We start from the raw sequence: 19,284 nt of genomic DNA, 5'->3' as shown, positions 1-19,284 counted from the left end.
TATAGATCTTCTACTCATGAAATACAATTGCACTCGCATTACTTGGCTTTATTTCCTCAAGTGCAAATTAAATGCTACTAGATGCATTAGGCAGTTTTTTACTCTTGTGCAAGCTCAATTTGGCAAAACAATCAAGGAAGTACATTCAGATAATGCACCTGAGCTTGCATCGTTTAAATTTTTACAAAAAAAGAAAAAGGAAACATCTGCATCACTTTAAATAATTCTACTTATTTTTCACTCCAATCCAACCACTCTAAAACATTTCTCGAATAGATCACACAATCTACCTCACCTTATATTTTATTATTTATCTCTATTTAATTATTATATTTATCACATAAAATAAAACTGGGTCCCACAATAGCAACAATCAAACTAGTTGCTGGTGGTATGTCTTGGCAATTGAAAACTGCTCTGCAAGGCTGTGAGTTGCTAGGATAGTTGCTTGTCAGATACAAACTCACCAAATTTCACGGTTGCTGATGCTCTGAGAAACCCTCCATATTTGATGTATTATCAAGAATTTCCTATCACTTAATTGGGGGAAAAACTATCTGCACCACAATTTTTTCTACTCACACCAGCCCACAATGCTTCTGCGTGACCGCGGAAGTGGGCTGCTGGCTGCTGCAGGGAGAAAAAACTGTGATGCAAATAGCGGTGGCCCTTAACTGGACTGAAATATAAAAACAATTCAGGTATAACTAATGTATGGTTCAAGAAATAAAAAAATTGTTCAATTCAGTACCAGTGCAACTTCTGATTTTAATTACAGCAGTCTACAACTACTCTTAATGAAAATAAATTTCAGATAAATAACTAAATCTATGCCATAAGTTCCTCCTCCTAAACCTACCTCATTAGCCTCAATTTTAAGTAACTCTTTACACAACCTTCACATTTGTGGTATATGGATCATAATCCTGGGTTTATATTCTTAAAATCCGCTTTAGCTTGTAAACCTGAAAAGAAGAAATACCAGTGTTGTTAATGGTGGATGATGGACCAATGACAGAGAGCCAAAACCCGGCATAGTTGACAAGTAATTATGGCGGATGGTGGATTATTGCGGGATATCGCCGAAGCGAAAAACCCGCCATGAGATTCCACCATGGTGGATATTTGATAACATTGAGAAATACATGAACTACGAAGATCAATGGTTCTATCCTTTTCCGAAACTGTAGATCTATGGTCCTAGGGAAATAAACTAAAATGTAACAGCAGCAATAAAATTATCAACCTGAGCAGTTCTGCTAGGGAGTGACACCACTAAGCAGTTTCGAAGGCCATCGACTCTGTCAATACATGTTTGTGTCAACATCAAGAAACAGAAAACAAATAACTAAAACAGAAGGCACAAACCACAAAGGATACAATAAAATAAGAGAGTGAAAGGGAAGAGATTCATGAGGCATGACTACCTTCTGCTGATAGTTTTTTTATAATACTGGTCTTCTTTAAGGCTGCCCTGACCTGCATACTTTATATCATCTGTGTTCAGAATAATCTGTGCCATCAAAATGTGCCAACAAAAGTCAGTTATTCCTTCATAGGGCCTAAAACCAAATGCTTAAACAGCTTTACCTTTAGACATATGAACAGCTCATGGGAGAAAAAACAAAATGACATGAAAAGTTGTGAATTTCATGATGAACTGATACTTACTTGATACTCCCCAGCTTCATCCACACCTACACTGTAACTATCATAAGAATTCGTCGGATGAAAGTTGAAAATAAAGAGAAGGGGGCCTCTGATGTAAGATATGACCTGCAAATGATGGAAGTATCTAGGTTTACCATAGACATTATTGACAACAGTTGGTATGGTAAATCAAACACTATTTAGAACATATAATCAAATATGCCAGAGGTTTGGATATATATAAATAGGAAAAAGCAATGCATGGTGATCATTAGACAAAGGAAGAAAAGGACATTCAATATACCAATGGATTCCAGAAGCTAATGAAGAGGAAAATTAGCCACCAATTATCTAAAAGGAGAGAAAGGAATAAAAAACAAAAAAATAAATGTACCATTGAATTGTCATTCACATGGTGTATGTTTGGAAAACCTCGTGAGAGCACTCTCGCATTTTCATCCAGCTTCATCATGTCCTGAAAAGAAGAGGAAAAGTGATCTCATTGCCTAGCATATTAATCATCTCTTTTTGCTTACAGGCCTGTTGCAAAAGTCTGAATGTGATAGGCAGCTTCAAGTGAAATATGATAAATCAATAGTTAAAAACTGAATTCCAACCTGCTAGCAACCCATACTGATTTGTGAATACCATAATTATTAGCAAACCCAATGCAGAGAGGGACTTCAATATCACAATTACTTTCCACCAAGACATGAGTAATGGCTACAAAGCAAGAGCACAACTATTATACCAAGAGAGTAAATTATCACCTTATCAAAAGTAAATAAATCACGGTATACTCCATCTTTTGCCAAAAGATCCCACTGTCGATTCGCAAGCAAAAATGAGTTATCGTTGCTTGATGTTGGAAACTCAACTCTCTAGCACAGATAAAACATCAATATATTGTCAGTCACGAAGAATGAAGCATCAGCACATATTTAATAGGAGCAACCCTCACCTTTGGATGCCCAAATTCATTGCCCATGAAGTTCAGATAGGCACGGCCACCAATTGCTAATGTGATCAATCTGATCATCTAGCCCACAATCCAAGAGAGTTAATAAAAAAAATTACACGAAAAATATAGGAAGTCATTTTACATCTTCTACCAGAAGGAGGTTATCTATTTTTGTGGATTTTTAAAGTTCATTTGAAGTATATACAGGGCAAGGATATGTGAGTAATGTGACATAGAAAGTAAGAAGAAATATCGGGCAAAAAATTTAGAAGCAAAGCCGTCTGAATATTTGCTAAATCTGCAGGTTAATTGGGCATATTATATAAGAGCAATATAATAGCACAAAGAGAGTGAGAAAAGGGTAAACCAAAATTTGATTTCAATTTTCTACATTCTTTTTTTTCACTTCAAAATAGCACATTATGGAAATTACTCAAACTAGTGAACAGCATACTTTGTGTAATGAAGATCCCCTCAATAAAGATTCCTTATAGTGATCCGAATGCTCATCTATTTCACCAAACAATATTTCTGCAAATGACCGCCTTCCAGATATGGACTGGCAGCAAGAAAGAAGTTAGATCTCAAACGACATCTAATAAATAAAGTTCTTCGAATATATTGAAAAGGATAGGTTACCTGGTTGTGGTTTTCAGCATACATAAGCATTTTATCAGCATAATCCTTATTGGAAATTAATGTGTTAACAATCTGCAGCACAAGATGACAGCAATGAAATTACAAATTTCATAAGAAAACTGATGAAAGACTAACAGAGCAACCAAAACACCTAATTTACAAACGGAATGATCAATTATACTCAAGTAACACCTTAGTCATGCTCCATTCATGGTCAGGAACACTCTCAAGAAAAGTTGACCACATCTCTGACACAGAAAGGTTGACGTAGTAATCAAATCCCAATCCACCTTGAAAAGTTGGCTCACATAATCCAGGATAATATGATGCCTGAACAATAATGGAAAAAAATATTAGACACATAAAGCAAGGGGAAGATCTTAGGATAAGGACTGTTTAGCTTTCAAAAGTATCAGACGGGGCGATATAAAAATAAATGAACAAAAAGTGGAGATACAAACGATCAAAAGGAAATATCTGTATTATAAAAGTTTAGGAAGAAAATTTTAATAATATTATAGGAAGCTGAGTGCTCTTGCGTTTTGATGAAAGTCGTGAATTTGTTGCATCTCTATAATGTATTAGTAATTTCAGGGCTTCTTCAATCTTCACAGAACCAAGCCCTTCATAATCTGTATTAGTGCAGCCTCTTCAATTCAACCAAGTTGAACACAAATGACAAAAAATGACGGTTCACTACCTTGTTGTCCTTATGATAACCGAATAACATTATGTAAGTTCTTTAGGAATTTCTGGTAAATAGATGACCTTACTCCTACGCAAGCTTCAGATTACCACATAGGCCACAAGGAATTGTAATTTTATGATACTGCAAACTTTGAAAACAAACCAACCACCCACAATGTATTTGGGTGATAAGGTAAAAACTCTGGTCCAAAAAGAAGATTATGTGCCTCACCAATTTCCCTTGAAAGAAAATAATTACTATGATAATTGAAAAGTCTCAAGAAAACTCAACTATCATCTCAGTTATCAAGATTAAAACTAAGTTCAATTCAAACCTTTCTTACTCTGCATTCAGCTCAACCTTGAACTATATCTGCCACTATATGCATTCAGGACTTACCTTGAATTACTACTTTATACTTGGAAAGACATTGTTTAGATATATAAAACCAGATTGGTCTTCATCTATCAGTTTAAGCTTTTTAAGAAAGTTGGTCCTAGTCATTATCTCAAATCCTCCACAACCAAGAGGTCAAGAGTTCAATCATGTTCCTTCATTCTTCTAATGAAGTTGAATTTCAGTTCAAGGTAGAGTGGACCAAAATATTAACTACTATTGCCAAAAGCTCCTAGCATGAGGAGGCATGTTAGATAGATAAAACCAATCTTTGGTCTTAATCTCATAGCTTAAACTTTTAAGATGGTCCTTGACAAACATGACAAGTAGAGAGAAAAAGTTAATTTGGATTATAACAAATTCAAATTAGAGGAACAAGTCATATTCCTGAAACCACATTTATCCGTCCTTGAATCATGTGTGATGAAAAACAAATCTCATAAGGCTTAGTCCACTATTGGTTATTCCATTTTGATCATGGCCTACAATTTAAGGGTGCTTGGCCACGGGTACAAACATTATTTGCTTAACAACGTAGTGACAAAGGAACCAAATCAAAAGAAGACCAATATCAGAAATACAATGATGGTTCACTAAGCAAATAAGATTAGAAAATAACCAAGATAGCATATACAACCCCCACCCCCACCCAAAAAAAACAGCATATTAGCTTTCTGCTTTATTTGTGATATTGGGTTCTTGAATCTTGATAAATGATTTTTTACTTGATGGGTTAAACTACTTGGTGAGCCTTTGTTAATCCAACAACAACAACAACAGCCAAGCCTTCTCACAACTAGGTGAGTTTGGTTATATAGATCGAATGGCGTCAATGGATCTTCACACAAGCCTTTTTAATTGTTATTACTCCATAATTTATTTGGATCTTCCCATACGATTTTTAATCAGACTATCGACCATTTGACTACATGGGCAACAAACCACCTCACAGTTTAGGAACATGACCATAGTTCAAATTCACAATAAATGGCTTTTTCTGTAAACTTTCCAAAAAAATGCTATATACATAAGCATGCAAAAGTATCTAAATAAATAGAAAGAATATAATACTTACATCTTCTGCTATAGTGACAATATTTGGGTAAAAAAAATGCAGTATGTCATTGGCCAAGATAAGATATAATAGCGCATCCTTGTCAACATATTGGTTGCAGTACCTGAATGAAACTAGAATTTGTAATCTATACATTTTCAATGTGATGTTTGAAACTAAAATATAAAAAAATCTAATTAATTCAATTTAGCATTATAGCTACTTCAAACTCTGCATATTTCAAGTTGTATAATAAGGAGAAACAAGTAAAAAATTTAATAATGAAACAGAAATCTTAACGTCAATAAAGGACAGAAATATAATGTGTGCCTTAGTAAAATATCTTAGAGCTTAAACAAGGAGAAAGAGCAACCTAAAACATAAATATATAAAATAAATTATATATAAAGACGCAATAAAATTCAGAGAAGGCCTTACTCCTCTAAGTCACCCGTAAAAGACGCAAAACCATTGTGAGTATATATCATAGATGAAATTGAATGGAACTGGAAACCATCAATTTGATACTCCACGACCCACCTGTTCAGACACCACTTCGTGAGCAATTTAGCATATACAAACACTTTGTGCCAAATGATGGTTGATAAAGCAATTAAAAACATGTACAAAAACAGAATCAAAATTCAGTCCAATAAAATTAATTGATAGATGGTTGAAGTTATGTGTTTACTGATTAGTCTTGTAGGTAAAGAGGACGGAAGATGGGACTTTGTTTGTTGGAGTGTTGCATGACCAAGGAAGAAGAAGAGACTTCTTTTGGAGTGATCTTCAACAGAAATATCCCGGAAAGAAAATTATACAAAGCAAAAACTAAAACTTTAAAAATTCATCAAGAATAACATGCGGAAACTTCAAACCACGAGAAATTAGAAGCCTCGAAATGGCTAGAAGATAGATAAAAGGACAAACCAATTCAAGACACTCGACGCTGAACAACATCTAAGACAATATCTAAGGATAAACTTCATCGAGGATAGCTAGGGCCATGCTCCATCTGAGATAGTCAAGGCCAGACCTCATTTTGGACAACCGGGGCCAAATTGCATTAGGGATGGCTGAGATTAAACTACATTTTAGATAGTGGGGGTCGAACTTCATTTGGTATAGCTGGAGGCTACCAGAAGGAGAACATGACAGTAGGACTAGGACAAAGTGATATAAGACTTTTAAGACAAGTTGTGGAAATGGCAAACAAAACAAACCACAAAGTAAAGAGAGAATTTGTGAGAGAGGGTGGCCAAAATTTGTGCACGACTAACAAGAAGAAAAGAACCTTGAAGATGATGAAATTATTACTGGAGAATTCCAAATTTTAGGAAACTCAAGAGTAGAATAGTGACAAGACAGGTCACAGAGGATGGTGCCAATCATGTATAGAAAAAGGAAAATAAACATCTAGATATATTGGTAGTGATATGAATAATATGTAACAAAAGATAAACAACTCATCTTTGTTTATACTAATACTAAACTCTTAATCCTGATTAACAATGGAATCAAAGCAGAATATATAAAGAAGTATATTAGAAACCAAGAATAAGAGATAAACAAAGTTACTTTGAATTACTCTGAGATACATATTACAAGATGTTTTCATATATTCTAACATAGACCAATCATGTAGAAAGGCAATGGCACAAAGAGGCAACTATAAGTATAACTACAACTATACCACAGTCTTTGCTTTATAATTCCTCATACCAGTTCAAGTTTGAGAGAAGGAAATGCAAAACATCAGGGTCGCCATATTTGAACATTCTGGTTCCCCAGAACTTGTGTTGCCCCCGTTTACCTATTCAACAAGTAAAGTTGAAGTCAGGTATTAGAATAATATCAAACCAGAGGGGAAAGTTAAATTTAGCACTTTAGAGTGGCGGATTAAGTTCAATATAGCATAGAGAACATCATCCAAGACTAATAACAATGTCACATCAGAGTGGCTGATTAATATTAGGATGACAAAGGAAAAATAAACAACTTGCACGTGTGGCTAAATGAAGAGGTACCGGAATGAAAATAACAATCATTAGATCCATCAAACATAGATAAGCCAACCATCTCATCTGCAGCTGCATATGAATGGACAATTTCTAAGAAAACCAGCAGCCCTAGTCCTGTGTAACCAAAAGCAGAGTTAGCAAAATAGTCTCTGTTGAGATATGTAGATAAAATAAATAGGGAATAAATATATTTAGTATATTTTATCTTTTATTAGGATAGATCTTTTCCTTATTTAGCTATCCCTAAACTCTTGTATATATATATGTACTCAGCTTCATGGAATAATCAATCAGAATATTTCATTCAAGTTGGTACCAGAGCTTTCTGATTCAAGTCTCCCTCTGGTTTACTAGTTTAGTTTAGGGTTTCAGCCATCGTAGGCTAACCCTTATTTTTACCAGTTAGAATTCCGGAAGCAACCACCGGCCGCCACCACTGCTGTTGGCTGCTGCTACCATAGTCCGCTGCTGCCACCACTGTGTCGTGATCAGCCGCCACCGCCAGCCGCTGCCGTCGCCGCCGGTCGCCGCTGACAATTTTTCTGGGTTTGCTTGTTTTTATTCCAGGATTCCTCTTCTGTGGTTCGTTTCTGTGTTTGAGGTCTCTTGTTTCTGTTTTTTGGCCTGTTCCAGTCAGTGAGCCTTTCGTTTGAAGTGTGTTTGGATTTGTTTGGTTGCGGTTGTTTTCCCTGTCTCTGTTTGTTCTTTTTCTTCATGGAGGATTTGCTGAAGGATAAGTCTCCCAAGGGTGAGAAGAAGAGTCTCATCTCATTTGCTTTTTCTGGGACTCCTGTTATCACTTCTGAGAAGTTGAATGAGGCAAATTATCTAGATTGGTCCAATGCTGTTGAGATCTGGTTTTTGGGTCAAGGTTTGTCCGAGCACCTTACTAAAAAGTGTGCTGATATTGATGCTTCTGAGAAGAAGGAATGGGAGAAGGCTGATTATCAACTTGTTTCTTTATTATACCAGGCAATTGAACCTAGACTGATTGTTCACTTTCGTCCCTACAAAACATGTTATGATGTGTGGAAAAAGGCACAGGACATCTATGCTAATGATATTCAGCGGTTGTATGATTCAGTACGTAATTTGGCAAATCTCCAGATGACTGATCTTAATTTGCCGTCTTACCTGAATAAGGCACAATCTACCATTGTGGAGCTGAAGTCAATGCTGGTTAATGACGATTTGAAGAAGGTGCTGGAGAAACTTGACAATATGTTCATGGTGTTTGTTTTGCATGGTCTCCATAAGGATCTGGAATCTGTTCGAAACCAGACCCTTACTAATCCCAATATTCCTACAGCGGAGGAGCTTATTAATCGTTTACTTCGTGTTCCTTCATCTGCCACTTCAGCTAGACTTGAATCACATACAACCTCTGATTCCTCTGCTCTCATATCAAATTCTTTTGAGTCAGGGGGTCGAGGTCGTGGTCGTAAAGGTGGTGGACGTGGAAGAGGAGGTAGAGGAAATCTCCATTGTTCTTACTGTAAGAGGGATGGACACACACAGGATCGTTGTTACTCTCTAGTTGGGTTTCCAGACAAAACTGCTAATGTCGCACAGTCTATGGAGTCCAAGGTTGAATCTGATGGTGCAAAGAACCACTCATTCTCAGCTGATGAGTACAAGGAATATCTCCAGCTGAAGGGCGCTCAACGATCATCTTCGTCAGCAACTGTTTCTCAAACCAGTAATTCTACAGTTTGTTACTCTCATTCTACACCTGTTGGATCATGGGTTTTGGATTCCGGTGCCTCAGATCATCTCACTGGTAATCCTTCCTTTTTCTCTAACTTATCTTCACCCAAAACTACACACCATGTTACCCTTGCAAATGGCTCGAAAGTACAAGCCACCGGTGTTGGGCAGACATCTCCTCTTCCTACACTACCTTTGAGTTCTGTTCTATTAGTTCCGGGATGTGCTTTTAATCTTATTTCTATCAGTAAATTAACCAAATCATTAGGTTGTGCCATAACTTTTACCTCTGATTCCTTCTTTATACAGGACCGGAGTACGGGACGGATGATTGGAGCAGGATCTGAATCACATGGTCTCTATTATCTACAACAACCATCTTCTGCAATTTGTGCGGCTGCTGCTGAGTCTCCGAGTTTACTTCATCGTCGTCTGGGACATCCGAGTTTGGACAAATTAAAGAAGATGGTGCCTTACTTGTCGCAGTTAGAGTCTTTGGAATGCGAGTCATGTCAGCTTGGGAAGCATGTTAGGTCGTCTTTTCCTAGTAGTGTCAATAAAAGGGCCCTACATCCATTTGATGTCATTCATTCTGATGTTTGGGGTCCAAGTCGTGTTTCTTCTATCTTAGGATATAGGTATTATGTCAGTTTTATTGATGATTTCTCCAGGTGTACTTGGATATTTTTAATGAAAGATAGATCTGAGTTGTTTAGTATCTTTCAAAATTTTTGTCATGAAATTGAAACTCAATTTGATAAGAAAATTCGTGTTCTGCGAAGTGATAATGCTAAAGAGTATTTTTCTGATTCCTTTAACTCTTTTATGAAGTCTCATGGCATTATACATCAGTCTAGTTGTCCACATACACCCCAACAAAATGGGGTAGCTGAGAGAAAACATAGACATATTGTGGATACGGCTCGTACTTTATTGATCAATGCTAATGCACCTTTAAAGTTTTGGGGTGAAGCTGTTTTGACTGCAGGATATTTGATAAATCGGATGCCATCATCTGTTTTGGGTAATCAGATTCCTCATTCCATGTTGTATCCTAGGGAATCTTCATTTTGTGTTCTGCCTCGTGTCTTTGGTTGTACTTGCTTTGTTCATGATCTTTCACCAGGTCGTGATAAGATGTCTGCTCGGGCTGTCAAATGTGTCTTTTTAGGTTACTCTCGTGTTCAAAAAGGGTATAAGTGTTACTCTCCATCCACACATAAGTTCTACACTTCTGCAGATGTCACGTTCTTTGAAGATACACCTTACTTTGTTACAACTGGTCAACAATCTGATCTAGATATCTTTCCTGTGGTTTTACCTGTTCCTCAAGTGTCTATGTCACCATCTTCGGTCGTTACTCCTCAAGCAGACACTTCCACTCCATCAGCGCCAGCTCCTGATATGTCTCGTTATCGCATTACTTATGAGCGTCGCCCACGACGTACTGTAACGGATGAGCCCCACGACTCAGTTTCTGCAGGAAATGAGACATGTGATTTGGTTCCTCATCCAGCCTCCTCTCCTGCTTCGGATCCTGTTGACTTGCCCATTGCCCTTCGGAAAGGTAGTCGTTCTACTCGTAATCCCCATCCTATTTATAATTTTCTCTCATATCATCGCTTGTCCCCTGCATACTACGCTTTTGTTTCTACCATATCTTCCATTATTGTACCTAAGACTATACAGGAGGCCCTATCTCACAAAGGTTGGCGTCAAGCGATGATTGACGAGATGACAGCTTTAGAGTCTAATAATACATGGGAGCTTGTTCCTCTTCCTGCAGGGAAATCTATTGTTGGGTGTCGTTGGGTCTTTAATGTTAAAGTAGGCACTGATGGACATATTGATCGATTGAAGGCTCGTCTTGTTGCCAAAGGGTACACTCAGGTTTATGGCTTGGATTATAGTGATACTTTTTCACCAGTTGCAAAGATGGCATCTGTCCGTTTATTTTTTGCCATGGCTGCTATGCGACATTGGCCCTTGTTTCAGCTGGATATTAAAAATGTTTTCTTACATGGTGATTTGGAAGAAGAGATCTATATGGAGCAACCACCGGGGTTTATTGCTCAGGGGGAGTCAGGACTAGTTTGTAAATTGCAAAAGTCTCTGTATGGTCTGAAACAATCACCCCGAGCTTGGTTTGGCCGTTTCAGCAATGTTATTCAGCAGTTTGGGTTAGTTCGTTGTGAAGCGGATCACTCAGTCTTCTTTAGGTGTTCATCCTCAAAGACGTTCATTTATCTTGTTGTCTATGTGGATGATATTGTAATCACCGGTGATGACCAAGAGGGCATACAAGCTCTTAAGCAGCACCTGTTACAGCATTTTCAGACTAAGGATCTTGGATCTTTGCATTACTTTCTTGGGATTGAGGTAGCTCAGTCAAAGTCTGGCATTGCTATTTGTCAAAGAAAGTATGCGCTTGATATTTTGGAAGAAACAGGCCTTCTTAACTGCAAGCCTGCGGATACTCCTATGGACCCTAATGTGAAGCTTCTGCCTAACCAGGGGGAGCCTTATTCTGATCCAGGAAGATATAGGAGGTTAGTAGGAAAGTTGAATTATCTCACAATGACCAGGCCTGATATATCATTCTCTGTTAGTGTTGTCAGTCAGTTTTTAAACTCTCCTTGTAAGAGTCATTGGCAGGCTGTTATTCGGATACTTCAATACATAAAAGGGTCGCCTGGAAAAGGTCTTGTTTATACTGATAGAGGTCATACTAGTATTACTGGATATTCAGATGCGGATTGGGCAGGTGATGCAGGTGATAGGAGATCCACCTCTGGTTATTGTGTTTTTATTGGTGGAAATCTCATCTCTTGGAAGAGTAAGAAACAAAGTGTTGTTGCTAGATCAAGCACCGAAGCTGAGTATCGTGCTATGGCTCATACTACGTGTGAGCTCTTGTGGTTGAAGCACTTACTTCAGGAGTTGAAGTTTTGTGCGATTACTCCTATGAACTTAGTATGTGACAATCAGTCAGCTTTACATCTTTCTTCTAATCCGGTTTTTCATGAACGAACAAAACATATAGAAGTTGATTGTCATTTTATTAGGGAGAAGATTCTTTGTGGTACTATCAAGACTTCTTCTGTTTGCTCTCAAGATCAGCTGGCTGATATTTTTACCAAGTCTTTACGAGGTCCCCGGATAAAATATATATGTGACAAACAGGATGCATACGATTTATATGCTCCAACTTGAGGGGGAGTGTTGAGATATGTAGATAAAATAAATAGGGAATAAATATATTTAGTATATTTTATCTTTTATTAGGATAGATCTTTTCCTTATTTAGCTATCCCTAAACTCTTGTATATATATATGTACTCAGCTTCATGGAATAATCAATCAGAATATTTCATTCAAGTGTCTCTTTAGAACAACAAAGATTCATAAAGAGGATAAATCATGTCATTATTATATTTCTAGCCTTCAATGCAAAGTAGGGAAACATGTTTTTGCAGTTTCCATTCCTGACTTTTTCTTTCTTATCTTTTAATCTAGACTTACATCTCCAGTTGACAGTCTCCGTGTAGATTACACTTCTATTTTAATGAAATCAAGTAATGCGACAAATATAGTCTATTGTGTTCTTTCTGCCTGTAGATTTCAATCCTATTAGTTAGAATTAAATTTCTACCAAGTACCAACTATAAAGGTTTCCGGGGTATAAAGGTTGTTAAGTGCTTGGTGTTTTGCCCTTTGAGCAGGACATTGGTGAAAGGATTCTGGTGTACCGGCTGAAGACCGATTCCAGGACCTTTAGCAGTGATTTCCACATCCACAACTTTAAGGGACATGCTTGTCTTCATAGCCACACTGTAATTTTATGTAGATATTTTTAATTATCTTTATTGGGTGAAATTGTAAAGGGATGGATTGCTCTTTTTGAGTTCATTTGCTTACTATTTTCTTTATTTCCTCTTTCATTTTCATGAAATCTTAGATTTAGGAGAATTTCTTATTCGACAGCTTTTATACTCTCTTTTCTATATAAATCATTCTGTTATCCACACAAGAAAAATTTGTGATTAATTCAAAGAAAATATCAATTTAGAACAACATCTTATGGCATTTTCAATTATTGATATTATCCTTTTGTCAGAACAAGGAGTTAACAACATCGATGTTTCTTTGAAAGTACAAATCCAACAGCTTATCACTGTAAAGACTTAAAAAGTAGTAAGTGAACATAGTCAGTACAATTAAATAAACATTATTACATATAACATAAAATGCTAACCATGGGCCTCATCAACTAGTCGCTTGAAGTCATCAGGAGTGCCATATCGACTACTAACGGCAAAAAAATTGGTAACCTGCAACGTCAAATAGAAGTTTGAGCATGTTTCTAACTATATTAAAATACTTCATATTATGCATTGACTGAACTGAATTGTGAAAAGTGATGATGTTGCTAGAGGTCAGAGTTGCAATAAACGCTAACAACTTACAAAACTTATAAACAGATAAAGCAGCACTTCCAGCAGATACAAGGAAGGTATGTGCATATAGTTTGTACCATGACTGATAGGTGTAGCCAGTTAGTAGTAACATAATAATAATAATAATAATAATAATAATAATAATAATAATAATAATAACAACAACAAGAATAATAGTAGTAGTAATAATAATAATAATAATAATAATAGAATGAGAGTTAGTTAGTGCTGTTAGAAGTTAGTTAAGGGGTTACATGCTATATAGGCTACATATAAGTCGGTAGTGAATAGGAGATCTAAAGAAGTTAGTTGAGGAAAAGGAGGGACTAGGACTCAGGACCTCTTGTAGCCTGGAGTGTACAGGGTCAGTTTGTCTACATTACGCAATACTGACTTTCTTGCTAGAATTCTCAGTACAATATTCATTATTTTTTCTTAATTCTAAACCAGTTCTATCAATGACATGCAAGATAAAGCATGCATCCATGCCTTCTTCACAACTCATACACATCAATAAACATAATCTGATTTCTTATACGAATCATTTAGCATCAATTATTACCAATTATGTGTTAGATATCATTAAATTAATAGATATATTCGGCAATTCTCCATATCCCCCCGGTTCAGAATTCAACAAAGACCAACTTGATACTAACACTGCTAAATTTTCCTAACGTCTGCTCATTCATTCCCAGATATTGTGCACATCTATGTCAATGTCTTGATGAACTTCTAAAGAAACTTAATCAAGATATAATTATAATTAGAAGATTAATTAAGAATATCAACAACAATTAACTCACTCTGTAACCAACAGTAAAATAGTCCTTGTGTTCGACAACTCCAATCAATTGGATTGCATTGTATCCAGCTTCCTTTATGTGAGGAAGAACCTGCGTTGTACATATGATAAAAATTCAAGGGAACCACTTAAAATATGAAGTGCATTGGAAGATATTTATAATGTCTAAACTATAAACTCCTACCCAGCCCCAGCCCCCTAAAAAAAACCTTGTCTGTGAAATCACTGAAGGAGGATATTTTTGGCTCCGATCCACTAATTCCAACATGAGCTTCATATATCCGCAAAGATTTTGGTGCTTTTGGGCTAGTATATTTCCACTTGTATGCTTGTTCAGGTGGTGGTTCCCAGTGGATCGCATAAGCTTGCCTTCCATCTACATCTGCAATGCATTAAATCGACAACATTCAGATAACACAAAGAATCAGCATATATACAAAAAATTGATAAAACAAACATATGTAAATAGAAAATATACTGCACATCTTGGCAGAAAGGAACTCCTAGCAAAAAGTAACCAAGGCAATTAGAACTTTTGCTTTCTTTTTATGTATTTAGGCACATAAAATGGATCTTTACAGGATGTATTTGGTCCCTGTAAATAGATACATTTTTTTAGAAGTGGAACTCTTTTAACAATGATTCATAAGTGATAATTTAACCTGAAATCAGCATTAGTTGAACGTTGAAACAGGTGTACTAGATCATATGGGAAAACGAACGGCTAGTGTTGTGGAAAATGGTGATGATAATATCAAGTTAATGGCCTCTCCAGCAATGCATAATGTAATTTCGATTGACAGTTAGACTAAGTATCATTTCAGTAATTGAAACCAAAAGTTGCTTCCTTTGACGTTAAGCGACCTCTAAACATATCATCCAAGTCCAAGATGTATTTTATCTAATGTCCAAAGCAGCCTTTTGACTCTTGTCCTTGTCATTACATGGAATGAAAGTGTACCTCAAAGAATCACCTTTAAAATTGAAAAGAAAAGACAATAATATATATGCATGAAACAATGCCAAAGAACCTACCAAACCAAGTACAAATGCATGAGTAGATCTTTATAAAAGAAATGGACTTGACTCCTCTAAAGTCTTATCTTTAAAGGAGCCCAGTTCAAAACAAACAACAAGATACTACAGAGGATCAAATATATTTCAAAAATAGTTTACATTCACTGATGATTTAATGACTTCCAAGAATCAATATAAGATTTACCTGGCTGAACATATGTAGCCCAAGCAGGTACCCGCTCCAATGGTCCATTTGGAGTGTTAAAGTAGACCCTGTACTTGCTGCCATGAGGAATGCCAGGAATATATTTTTTCAACCATGCCTTCCTACCTTTACGTGTCTCTAGCCAGTATGCTATAGGAGGTTCCAGCGCACGTACTCTCTCATGCCACCCTGGGTCAACCCTCACATTAAATACATCATATTCCTTGCCACTATCAATCACAGCATAACGGGAAGGTCCATGCTTTGCCGCCCATTCCTTATATCTTGTTTCTGCATCTGGTATATCCCCCAACTCCTCTAAAGTTTGAGGTCCATTAGGACCAAATATCTCCTCATATAACTTTACTGGCCCTTCAAAACGGTTTTTTAGGTAACGATCTTCTCCTGGTTGCCAGTACTTATCATTCATTTTCTTGAAGATCTCTTCAATGGTGACACCACTATCCCCTTTATCATAATCATCTACATAGTTATACTGCTGAAAATAGAGTTTATCTGGCTTTTCTCCCTCTCTCAGCTTATCTTGAAGAATGATAAACCAGTATCCAAAATCATCATGACCAAAGTAATGTTCTCTTGCACAATTTTCTGTAGGTGACCACCCATTGATATCACCTATAATTGCACAGTAGCGAGCCCCTGCAGTTATGTGCTTGTTAATAAAACAAGGGTGGAGAGAGGAATCAAGTTCAAACAACTTATTACTTTTGGTGGACTAGACAAAATAACAATATTATTGCATCACATTTCTTTGAGGTCCAAGACACCGTTCAGTAGTAGCAAGAAGTGAGCTAACGTAAGTTTTCTATTAATAGCAGGGCACGGATAGAAGTAGGTATAGCTCATACATAAAAGGATAAAGTACATTTCTCAAAAAGCATAAAAGTTCAAATGGAGATACACCTACATCTATATCAAACATACTGATTTAAAAAAACATGTACGGCGGTGTAACATAAATCTCGGCATGATGGAATTAAACAAAAATTAAGGTGTGATATTGAGAATCAGACAGACCCTAAAAGAAATTCTTGGAGATAATGTCAAACCTGGAGCCCATTCCATATAATCCACCCGATGTTCTGGATGGCGATGCATACCCAATAGCTCAAACCTGGACAGATATAAATAAGAAGAATCAAATGAAACTAAAAGGTAACTTATCTATAACAATACATATACACTACTTTTAAGTATCCTTTCATGACATAAGTAATTTCCAAATCACATGTCAGAAATAATATAATATAAAATTATTAATGTGTGTTGAACCAGCAACTTAAGCTTTCGAGATAGTTGATCCATGATATTGTATTAGAGGCTCTACAGCCAAGTGATCTACAGTTCAATCCATGTTTCCCTCATTCTTCTAATATAAGAATAATAATTGAATTTCAGCACAAGATAGGTGGATTTTTGCATTGTCCACGTTTCAAACCCAATGGGCTCTCGCGAGACATGGCTTGCTAGAAATAATATAATACAAAACCATTCACGTGTCTCCTCCCAACAGTTTAAGCTTCTATGATAGTTGGTGGTACAAGACAACACATAAGAAACATAAAACACAACACAATTTCCTTTTCCAATTATGGTTGGTTGAATTGATTATAAGTTAAAATATTCAAAGACACTCGTTATAAGGAAAGCAGCTTAAAGCTCAGGCCTCAGAGAACCAAAATACACTGTAATGTGCTGAAGGGCTAGCTTAAAACCCAATGCCACATAATGGAACTAACCCAGAAGCCATCTCCTTGAGGTTCATGTGCCGTTTCAAAATTTCCTCTTGCAGGTCCTTCAACGCTTTATACCTGCAAAACTCATAATAACTAACATATTATAATGCCATTCATCAATTTTCCAATCTATCTCAGAACAAAAAAGAGCCTAACACACTACCATAGCTATGTCGTTCACTTGCACAACCAAAAATGAAAACAAACAAGTTTCCCCCTTTTTTTATCGTGATAGTTACACTGACCTCAGCGTTCATTACATTGAATTGACCCCCTTATTATTGGACAAAACAACTAAATAGTCCTATTAGTTCCTCAAAGATATAATTTCGGTCATCCGAATGATACCAAACTTATTTGTGGTCCGTAGATATATTTAACCATCGAATTAATTCCTAATTCTGTACTATACTACTATGTAAGACTTTGAGATTTTTGACATGAGAACTAATTTGACCGAAGAAATGCACAATCAACCTTGTGCTCAATTTCCCATCATTCAGGTATTAAATATGATTGATGCTACATCTTCTAGGGACTAATTTGATTATAAATTTGGAAAAATGCATTTCCTTCTTGTTGGTTCTATTCTTACTTCCCAACACCCTTCTTAGTTTTACAAGTAACTACCTATAGTGTCCTAAACAAGAAGAGTGTCAGTGCAATAATCTCCAATATCAAGTGAAGAAAGGGTAGTTACTCCTTCTATTAAAGACTCCAACTTTTTAAGAATTGACATGATGACATAGACTCTAACCTCAATGCCACCAGAACAAAAGAAAAATGGAAATAATGATAAAAAATCAAACTTTCTAAGGGAAAAACTCTAACCAAACAGACCCAGAAAATCAAAACGCAAATAGAATCAAACACGAAGCAAAATTTGCTATTATTGATTGAATTTCTTGCCTTTCACGGAGGAACTGGGCAAAAGCTTTATGGGAAATGCCGCGTTTGGCGAGAAAGCCAGCAGGGTCGAAGCCCTTGTAGTCATCGAACTCGGTGTCGTCGGTGCTGGTCTCAGTGCGCTTCTGCTTCTGCTGCTGCTGGTTTTGGCGCTGTTGGGGGTTTTCAGAGGCGGAACAAGCGGTGGCTATGCTCGTTTTTCTGCGGGAAAAGGTAACGGTGTGAGGGGTGGTTTGAGGTTGAAGAAAAGATGAAGTTGTGTTTGGATGGAAGCAGATTTTGACTGGGATTGACAGGGTTGTCATCGTTGTGCCGGATAAGGCAGAGACACAACAGTGTAGAAGTAGAACACTATGGAGTGTTGTATTTGAGTTTTAAGAGAGGTTTCTGAGTCAACTCGGCACAAGGAATCGGGAAAATCTGAAATATGTAAGAAAGTCTTCTACATTTATAAACTAAATATATGACAGTAAATTAGTTTAAAAAATTATGATACCGTCTGTGTATAGAAATTAATTTTTAAAGTAAAACTTTATTAATCGAAAACAATTTAAATCAATAGGCAATAAAACCGGAGCACTCTCAAAGTTTGACGTCACATTAGCATCACTTCACATGAACAAAATTGCAAGAGGCAAGAACTCGACTAAAGTATGACAATCCTCCACAATCACTTGCAAGTAAGAGCGTGATGTCTTGGTGATTTCCACACATTTTGCAACAATAGACTATTTCTTTTGAAAACTAGTGATGTAAACCCCAATTGATGACAAATTTGGATAGCCTATTTCTAACAAAAGCTAGCGTAGGATCTAGCGTAAGGCCATATGGAAAACACGTCGAAGTCATGATGATCTGTCCTTGATCATCCCTTACAATTTAGTCGAAACCAACAACTTTAATGCAGTGTTTGTCATTGTAACACTTCATTAAGTGACATCCAAATAATTTAACGTCATATATAAAGATGTTATGTTCTTTATTTATTTCAATTAACTTAAAAGTATTTTTTGGGGATCAA

The 19,284-nt window shown here is 36.5% G+C and overlaps 1 protein-coding gene across 1 annotated transcript; it reads right to left on the bottom strand.

The window, feature by feature from the left end:
- Positions 1-685: 685 nt before the first annotated feature.
- LOC130722172 (1,4-alpha-glucan-branching enzyme 3, chloroplastic/amyloplastic) lies at positions 686-18,674 on the bottom strand. The gene is made up of 21 exons (XM_057572820.1): positions 18,267-18,674; positions 17,361-17,432; positions 16,671-16,735; positions 15,601-16,260; positions 14,588-14,760; positions 14,380-14,469; positions 13,372-13,447; positions 7,416-7,523; positions 7,111-7,201; positions 5,827-5,928; positions 5,410-5,512; positions 3,443-3,580; positions 3,251-3,322; positions 3,066-3,170; positions 2,612-2,689; positions 2,421-2,531; positions 2,045-2,125; positions 1,672-1,776; positions 1,428-1,513; positions 1,247-1,301; positions 686-965 (listed from the first exon to the last, which is right to left on the bottom strand). Exons 1-21 carry the CDS (start codon positions 18,566-18,568, stop codon positions 933-935), a joined length of 2,706 nt encoding a protein of 901 aa, XP_057428803.1. The 5' UTR covers positions 18,569-18,674; the 3' UTR covers positions 686-932.
- Positions 18,675-19,284: the final 610 nt, after the last annotated feature.

This window comes from Lotus japonicus, chromosome 6 (genome assembly GCF_012489685.1).
Source record: "Lotus japonicus ecotype B-129 chromosome 6, LjGifu_v1.2".
Lineage (NCBI taxonomy): Eukaryota > Viridiplantae > Streptophyta > Magnoliopsida > Fabales > Fabaceae > Lotus > Lotus japonicus.
The sequence above is the reverse complement of the archived record's forward strand: the minus strand, read 5'-3'. Positions and strand labels throughout refer to the sequence as shown.

Coding starts and splice junctions, on each gene's coding strand:
- LOC130722172 (XM_057572820.1), bottom strand. CDS start 18,568: ATGACAACCCTGTCAATCCCAGTCAAAATCTGCTTCCATCCAAACACA. Junction 3,171..3,250: donor ATGCTGAAAACCACAACCAG/GTAACCTATCCT, acceptor TCTTGCTGCCAG/TCCATATCTGGAAGGCGGTC. Junction 2,690..3,065: donor GGGGATCTTCATTACACAAA/GTATGCTGTTCA, acceptor ATTGTGGGCTAG/ATGATCAGATTGATCACATT.